Source organism: Dermochelys coriacea, chromosome 1 (assembly GCF_009764565.3).
Source record: "Dermochelys coriacea isolate rDerCor1 chromosome 1, rDerCor1.pri.v4, whole genome shotgun sequence".
NCBI classification, from domain to species: Eukaryota; Metazoa; Chordata; order Testudines; family Dermochelyidae; genus Dermochelys; species Dermochelys coriacea.
In genome coordinates this window covers 241,122,020-241,131,072 of record NC_050068.2, presented here as the reverse complement: position 1 = coordinate 241,131,072, position 9,053 = coordinate 241,122,020, and the positions used below count along the sequence as shown (strand labels likewise).

Sequence of the window (9,053 nt, the reverse complement as noted above, 5' to 3'; positions counted from 1 at the left end):
TTGCAGAGAATCTCAAATAGTAGGCCTGTAAGGTGTGAACTGTTCTATTTATCTCAGGTTTCAGAGTAGCAGCCGTGTTAGTCTGTATTCGCAAAAAGAAAAGGAGTACTTGTGGCACCTTAGAGACTAACAAATTTATTAGAGCATAAGCTTTCGTGAGCTACAGCTCACTTCATCGTATGCATTTCGATGAAGTGAGCTGTAGCTCACGAAAGCTTATGCTCTAATAAATTTGTTAGTCTCTAAGGTGCCACAAGTACTCCTTTTCTATTTATCTCAGTTGCCAATGACTATACCATTGACTGAATGATGCCACTAGTCTCCCTTTCTCCTCTCTCCCCAAATCAAGATGCTGAGCCCAGCAGGACATCTGAGAGCCACCAAGAGGAAGTCAACCCTGAGGAATGCCATGGAGACAATGAGTGTATTTAAACCCCACTGAAGGGGAGCAAAGCCAAACCCAAAGAGCCTACAGACATGTGTGGTCATATTTTGATCCGCTGCACAATCTACTGAGAGCATTGTCTTATTTTGGTTTGAAGTAGGTAAGACTTGAAGGAATACCAATACTTTTTCCCTCAACCTCTCCATTTTGACCCTAGGTATTTCTAATGCGCTCTCACACATTTACACACTTTAGTCCATAGAAACATGAGGAGGTACACGTACAGCGATGGTCACTTGCTCTCTGCTGCTATTCAAACAGCAGTTTTGGTTAACGCCATATGTAGCAGAGGAGAGATGGAAAGTTGGAACCCAAAGATTCCATGACAGCCAGTGGCAGCAGTCCAGAAGAGGAGGGGAGATGGGAAGGAAAAAGGAGAAGGAGCAGCCAGTTACAGACAATACAGGAAGTGGCAAGATCGGGTAAGGTACATGGGGAAGACAAGGTCAGAGACAAGAAACTGAACAGAATAAAGGAAAAGGGGAGATAGTGAAATTTTATAAATGTCCAGAACAAGATGGGAGTAGGAAGGGCGGTGGAGGGAAAGCCAGCCAAAGAGCTTGTATAAACACAGTCATTGCACCAGTTCAACTAAAACTATGATGCTTAAACCCATGCAATTGTGTGTGTCAACACTATGTGGCTTATCTGTTGAACTTGGCACTGTAAACTGATGTAAACCAGGTTTAAACTGATGTATTGCATGCATCATCCATTTAGTTAAGCTGGTGCAACTTCTGTTTTTAACTTAGGCCTCAGAACAGGTAGCCATTATATCTAGATCTTTTATGGTACTTTTTATCAGTAAGTCTCAAAACACTTTACAAAGGAGGTCGAGAAAATTATTTCCATTTTACAAAGGGGGAAATGGAGGTGCAGAGAGGTGAAGTGACTTGCTCGGGCTCACCCAGTAGCAGAGAGAGCATGCAAGCAAGCTCCTTGATGTGGCTCATTGCACTGGGAAAGTGAGAAGAGCCAACTGCCACCTGGCCTATCTTTTGCTTAATATTAAAATATATTAGAAATTTTTTTTTTTCTCCAGTGTACCAAGTCAGGCTTGTCTCTCAGATACTGCTGATGCACCCAAGCACTAGCTTGAAGATAATTAGTTAAAATGGGGGTTACATTATTTACAGGGCAACATTAGTGAAGCAGAAGAATGATGCAAGATGGCATGGAGATTTAGGTGGCACATCTAGGTTTACTAGATGAGAACTATGGCTCACCCACAGCCTTTCTGGTGGCAAAGGAAAGCCTGAAAGCATGAACCCAAATGCACCCTAAAAGCTCAACACCCAGAAGGCAAAGTAGAGACTCTCCCTCGCTTCCCAGATTTGTTAAAGACATGATTTCTTCTGAAGACTGATTCCTGATTTTTGAACACTGGGCATTAGCGATACTGACTACTCCTCCCACACGATCCTCCTCTGACCTCCCTCTCTTCTCCCCAACCCCCCCGGCTGCATCACCCACGTGCTCTGTTACCTGCACTTTCCTAAATCACAGCACAGCTCAACCTTCAGCACCCCGGCTCCCCAGCCCAGACACTCCAGCCGCAGGCTCCTAGGGGGGCAGCCCCCAACAGCACCTCAGGCCAGCTTCCAGAACCCCCCCCAGCCACGGCGAGCCCGCCACCCCTCAGGGCGCTGCACCCGGGAGGAGGCGGGGCAGTCTGAGCGCGCTTCCCCCCGCACTGGTGCCTGCGCCTCTCGAGCCGGCTCCTCTTGTTGTGATGAGAGCCGGGCCCCGCCCCCTCCTCGTGCGCGGCCCCGCCGGCCCTCTCGCTCCCCAAGCCCCGCCCCTCCCTGCCTCTAACTCGCCCGCCCCCAGCTTGGCCCCGCCTCCTCTCCCGAAGGGCCCCTCCCCTCTATTGTCCACTCCCCAGACCACGCCCCTCCGGCCCCGCTATCTCCCAGTCCCCGGCCTCGCCCCACTCGGGCCCCGCCCCTTCCCCCAGGTGGCCCCACCCTCTCCCTCTAAGCCCCACCCCCACGCCATAGGCCACGCCCCTCCCCCCTCTGCTCCCCCCCGTCGCCCCCTCCCCTCCCCCCGGCCCCATCTGTTTCCCCGGCGGTGCGATGGTTACATTGTATGGAGAGGGCAGCAGCGGCGGCGGCGCGAGGAGGAGGAGGAGGATGGGTCCGCGCGGCGGCCGCCAGCAGCAGCAGCAGCAGCAGCAGCACCCCCCTGTGCAGCAGGGGCAGCAGCGCCACCGCCGGCCCTAGAGACCCCCGAGCCGAGGCGCCAGCCCGGAGCCCCATGCGCAGGCGAGGGGGCAGCGCGGGGCCGCCGCTGGTGCTGGGGGGCTGCTGCTGCTGAGCGGAGCGCGGAGACGAAGCGGGAGATGTGCCCGGAGGAGGACGGAGGCTGCGGCGTGGTGGGGACCGGGGGGCCGGAGGGGCTGGGCGAGCTCCGCTCCTGGTGGGAAGTCCCGGCCATCGCGCACTTCTGCTCCCTCTTCCGCACCGCCTTCCGCCTGCCCGACTTCGAGATTGAGGTGAGCCGCGGAGGGGAGCGGGGACCCGGCGGGACCGCACCTCCTTCCCGCCCCCCCACAGGGCTGCCCCGGGGCAGGAACTCTGCCCGCGCCGCAGCCCCATGTTCCCCAGCGGCTGCTCTGCCTTCCCCGCCTGGTCTCGGGGCGGAGAGGGAGCCGCTGCCCGAGGTCCTGGGGGGCTGGGCGGGGAGCTCCCTCGCGGTCTCTCGCTGGCTGCTCCCGGGCTGGGGGGGGTTGTTTGGGGTGCGGCCCCTCTGCCTTGGGGAAAGCCGCAGCCCGGGCTTGGTCCCTGCTCCGTGCCAGGGGGTTGAAGCCGGATCCTTGCGGGGCATCCCGTGCACAGGGGGAAATTTCTTTGGCGGAGACTTTGCCCCAGGAGGGTCTGGCTGGAGCCGATCCCTGCAGCCCCGGGAGACCGGCGATGCCAAGCCTGGAGCCGGATCTGAACTGCCCCCAAGCCCCGCGCACGGGCCGGATCCCGCTTCGCTTCGGCCCGTTCTAGACAGACCCAGAGCCGCGTCTGCTCCCGAGCCGCCCAACCCGCCCCACGCGACAAACTTCGGGGCAGACTAGAGCCGGGAGCTCACCTCCCCCAGGGGCTGCTGACTGATGCCAGGCATGTGGCTGCCTGATCGCCATGAGCTCCGACCCCTGCGGAGGGAGGCTGCTTCCCCTCCCCGCACAGTCGAAGGCGAAAGATCCGGACTGGACCCTCCTAAGCTCCCCCCCCCCCCCCCCGCTGTGAGTGAGGCTGGTGTCCTCTCGGACGGCTGGCTTGGAGTTTGTTGTTGTGCCACCATTATGCCTGCAGGGACCTGGGAGGGGAGGGGAGTTTGGCTTCTCCCCGGCTGTGCGTGGAGGTGCCACTGCCCCAAGGCTTTGTGACAACTGAACTCAAGCCAGAAGGGTCTGCGCTACAGAGGCTGGTTGTGTGTTAGCTGTTCCCGTCTCACGCTGCCCCTACGGGCTTAGCTTGTTGTGGGGAGAGGTGTTGTTTTGGAGGGTGTCATGTTGAGACCACTCCAAATGTCGGTAAATCACCTTAAGGGTTTGAAACAAGTAATGGTGATGATGATTTTTGTCCATCAGAGCGTCTGAGTATAGCACTGCAAACTACCGAGTCAATTGCGACAGTCTTAGTTACAGAAAGAAAAAAAAAAATCATTCTCTGTTATAGAAGCAATTTGCTTCTCTGTTTTCCTTATCCCCCATTCTTAATGTTTTCTAGTAACGTTTTTTGGCTAGCTCTTTACCATTATATTTATGGCTTTTCTTACTTTTGTTTAAAAATTAAGTTTTAAGTTATTTTGATGTAATCTTTAAATTGTTTGTTTTTGTCCAGTGCCCACAAACGTTTGAAGTGCAGTACCATTTGCTTCCTTAATATTCTAAACTATAGATTAAGTGTGTGAATTTGTGTGTGTTTCAGAATTCATGAAATGTGGAGAATAAGGAGATCAAAAGAAGGGAGGAATGAAGGGTGTACCCCAATAGATCTCCCAGAGCCTCTAGCTCTTACTCCCAAGATCATAAGCTGCTTAGACCAATGTGATTAAACCTGGGGTTTCCCATCTGTTTGTAACAGATGTAACAACTTTGGTGTTTCTCTGATGCTTTTTCAAACTTTAACGTGTACATCAAAAGCAGAGGTTTTGCCAAGTAGCAAAGATGATTTCTGAGGGTTTTGTGGGAAGGATGCATGAGTAAAATATAGAGTAGATGGCTGGGGGACGGAGGAGCTGCTTGGTGAAAAAGTGCAATGGTGCAATATGGTAGTGAGGAGAAGAAATATTGAAGTGAATGGAAAGGGCATATTAAAGAAATCGAGAGAAATGACTTGAGATCTCATAAGAAACCAGGATATTTATGGTCAGCAACTACCCTCAAATACTGATCTATCAAATAACAGATTATCATAGCACTGGGATTTTGTCATCTGGTTTACTATTATAAATATAGTGTTAGTGCTGGAAACTTGCACAGTGCTTTGCAGAGTATAAAATGTGTTCCCTTCCCCAGTCACTGCCCAAAATGGTGGCTGTGATAGGAGGAGCTTGTCCTGCAGTGACCTACACTGACTAGTGTCACCCTTGGCTGTAGACATACAAGAAGACCATGGATGGGGTTGGAGTTAGGCAGCAATGAGCATAAATTGAATACAGGTAGGTATGTTTTGTTGAAATGTGGTTGTGCAAGAAAGTATGCTTTATTAATTTTAAGTTGTGTTTGGCATCTTCTACTAAACTGGTAAGAGTCTTCCTGCATGGACAGTTTTTTCTTTTGATGGGTGGGTGTGTGGTTGGGGTCATAGTGGGGGATGTTGGATGTTTTAACTTAATGGTGGATGATGCCTATTTTCATGATTTGAAAAGTTGAGAAATCTTGTTCAGGGTAAATGGATGCATTTGTGGAACATTTATGTTAATTGTGCAACTTTCAAATAATTTCTGGAGTGATCTGAATGCAGTGCCACAAGCACTTGTCTCTCTGCAGTGCACTATTTTCTAAATTGAAATATATTTTCAGATATATACATGTGGTTATGGGCAGTCTTGTAAATATTTTGTATTTTGGGTGGTAAATGCTGCAAAGTTTGGCACAGTAAGAAATCTTTTCTGTTTGCTTCTAAATACTATCTTGGCAGCATATTGGCAGTAAACTGAGAGAACAGTACAGTGGTGAGCTTTTTTTTAAGACAGTAATTGCCCCATGAATGTGAATTCCAAAGGCCCCTTTCCAGAGATGCTTAAGGATCAACAGGATGTGTGAATTCTTAAAGGGCAAAACTCCTTGAGCAGGATGTGAATTTCTGAAGAGGGGGAATCCCTTATGCAGTGTGAAATCTTGAAAGAGGAGAAGGTCTCTCAGTGATGCAACTCCTTTGGAAAGGGAACTCCCCTCCCCCTCCATTGATGCAAAACACTAAAGGGGTGGGGTGGGGAGGTTCTTTGGCCCAGCCTTGTGAAGTCTTCCAGGGAACCTAAATTTACAATGACAAAAAGGCCAACTCACTAGCATTTCACCTTAGCGGGCAATTAGCATCTGACTTGCTTTACCAGTAAAGTGAATTTGAGCTCCACATCAGTTCCTAGTGCTTGCTTAGGGTGGGGAAGCTGACATCACCTGGAAAGAAATTGGGAAGGAGTATCTTATGTCTTCATTAAAATGCTGCAGTGGTCGGACTGCAGCTGCCACACTGTAGCGTTTCAGTGTAAACACTCGCTACAGAAACATTGTAATGAATGTACTTCCACAAGAAGCAGTAAAACTGTCTACACTGCGGGTTAGGCTGGCTTAACAATGTCTCTAAGGAGTGTACTTGTTTCTAACCTTAGAAATATTACGCATATCCAGTCTGGTTTTCCCTCAGTTTTGCTGAAGGACATTATGGGGTGTGGAGGAGTGTCTCTGAGATGTATATTTTGGTCTCACACTTTAATTGAAGGGGCACTGGTGTGCACTTTTCCATAAAGAGATCCTTTCTTCCAAATGGTCATAGGACACTAATGTTTATAAACAGGTGTTATCAAAAAATAAACAAGCAAACAGAATCTGAAACTAAGGGTTAGTCTTTTTTCAGAGTAGCAGCCATGTTAGTCTGTATTCGCAAAAAGAAAAGGAGTACTTGTGGCACCTTAGAGACTAACAAATTTATTTGAGCATAAGCTTTCGTGAGCTACAGAAGTGAGCTGTAGCTCACAAAAGCTTATGCTCAAATAAATTTGTTAATCTCTAGGGTGCCACAAGTACTCTTTTTCTTTTTAAGGGTTAGTCCACACTTAAAGTTTTATTGGCCTGCCTATGTCAGTGATGGGTATATTTTTTTGTTAACATGATCATGTCTGTAAAAGCCGGTGTGCAGATGCAGTTAAATACAATATAAGGTTCTTTACATCAATATAGCTTAATTTGGTTCCCCAACCAGTATAAATTATACTGGTATAAACATCTTTATAACTGTCTACACTAAGGGGAGATTTGCAGCTTAAAGTTTTGCTGCTTTAACTATGGTGACATAGTTAAAATATAGATGCATCTGATGAAGTGAGCTGTAGCTCACGAAAGCTTATGCTCTAATAAATTTGTTAGTCTCTAAGGTGCCACAAGTACTCCTTTTCTTTTTGCGAATACAGACTAACACGGCTGCTACTCTGAAACCTGTGAAGAAAGTTGAGAACCTCTGCCCTAGGGGTTTGTGGTCAGCCCTCACTCCAAACTAGTATTTGAGGGGAAGAGGGCAAGCTCTCAGTGTGCTGCCAATGTTAACAGCAGCAAGAAAACAAAATAATTTGATATTTAAAGGGGAATACAAGTTTGTACATAACAGCTGGCTCACAAGCTGTTCCTCATAAACAGTATGTAGTATCCTAATTTTACAAAAGCATGAGCAAAATTCTGCATGAACCCAAACATGTCCCAATGCACACACATGCACTCGCTCATGCCCCACTGAACTTTTGACCTGGTTGTAGCTGAACCCCTCCTGAGTCCACTGCTGTGTGATGCCGTGTAGATTTGAAAAGAGGAGCCCTGTGCCTTGTCAGGCAACTGCATCTGCTGAAGCCAGCATGGGGGCTTGGTGTTCAACACCGCCCTTCCCATAACAATACCCAGAGCCTGGCCTGATGGATGCACTTCTTTATCTGAGCCAACCAGCTTCATAAACCCACTCCCCTTCTCCAGCCTCTCACCATGCAATGGTCCAGGAAAAAGAAAACAAAACATCTGCTTCCCAGGTTTCTGACACGTACAGCTGCTGATGGCAGCCCACATCTGGAAGCTTCACTTTTTTTCAGTTCAGTAAGTACAGGGCAAGAGGTTTGCATTTAAAAAGAAAAACAAAAGAGCTCAGATGTATCACTGTACCAAAATCACAGAGAACTTTCTAAGAATTATCAAGCAATCTACACAATAAGGCTACCATCCTCCCAACCTTCCCTGTACTCCAATTAAAGAGGAAAAATTTGCCTGTCTGATTTTACTTTTTATTATGATGAATAAAGACATTAAAAAAAACAGTCAGGGAAAAAAAACTTTAATGTTAGAAATTCAGATTTTGTCTACTCAGGAAACTCTATGTTGACTGGAGAACTAGTGAAATCTAACACTGCAAGAGACTAAAAGCCAGCAATTAAGAAAGGAAGGGATTTAAAAACAAAAACAAAAAACAGAATTAGGACTTGTCTATATTTTAGAAAAAGAAAAGGAGTACTTGTGGCACCTTAGAGACTAACAAATTTATTAGAGCATAAGCTTTCGTGAGCTACAGCTCACTTCATCGGATGCATTTTGTGAGCTGTAGCTCACGAAAGCTTATGCTCTAATAAATTTGTTAGTCTCTAAGGTGCCACAAGTACTCCTTTTCTTCTTTCAACTTTCTTCCTAGGCTTTGTGTTGACATGCAGAAAAGATCCTTTCTGCAATCATATTAGCTAACATGAATGAATAAAGCAACTCTTTCCTCTCTGTCGAAACGAAGCCATAGTGCGGTCCCCATCCCGATACAGTGTGTCTCTTGGACATTTACCCCTTCTATTTGTAATTGCATATAGAAACATCCCTATGACAGCTACAACAATTGTTTATGAATAAGATAAGACTTGTGTTTAACATTTTCAGCTGTATTTTCATGTAGCTGAGAAACTGGAAATTGGCCAGAATCATGTCACCACTCAGCTGTTTTGATTCCTTTAGCAAGTGCATGGGGGCCATGAACTACAATTTAAGAATCTCTGCATTGATGGATCAAAAGGGGGTGACTTTCAAGTATGTGCTTCAAAATAATCAAAACATTGTTAACTTAGTTGATTTGCAAAAGGGGAAAGCCACATTGCATATGGGAAATATAAATCTTTTCCTGTGGGTTTTAAAGTTGCCTTTGGGCAAATTGCCTCTGATATCTTCACTATGGCTTTAAGATGCTTTTCTCCTCCTGCCTCCCAATGTAGTTCACACACTGACTGTATTGTTACCTACGTTCTCCCTCCCTCCATAAGAAAATGCACCGCTGTTCTAACAGACTATTTTTACCCTCTCTATCTAAACACTTATCTGTTCAGTTTTCTGACCTGTTGCTCTTTATCTATTTCATGCTACTCCCATTTCCTCCCA

At 47.4% G+C, this 9,053-nt stretch overlaps 1 protein-coding gene across 1 annotated transcript in view; it reads left to right on the top strand.

Annotated features, from left to right (window-relative positions):
* Nucleotides 1-2,510: 2,510 nt before the first annotated feature.
* The window catches only part of LOC119848600 (cat eye syndrome critical region protein 2), a 140,105-nt gene continuing 133,562 nt past the window's right edge, over nucleotides 2,511-9,053 (top strand). The window contains exon 1 of the mRNA XM_038384587.2: nucleotides 2,511-2,942. Within this exon, the coding sequence (XP_038240515.2) occupies nucleotides 2,790-2,942 (153 nt within the window). The 5' untranslated portion in view covers nucleotides 2,511-2,789. The remainder of the gene's footprint in view (nucleotides 2,943-9,053) is intronic.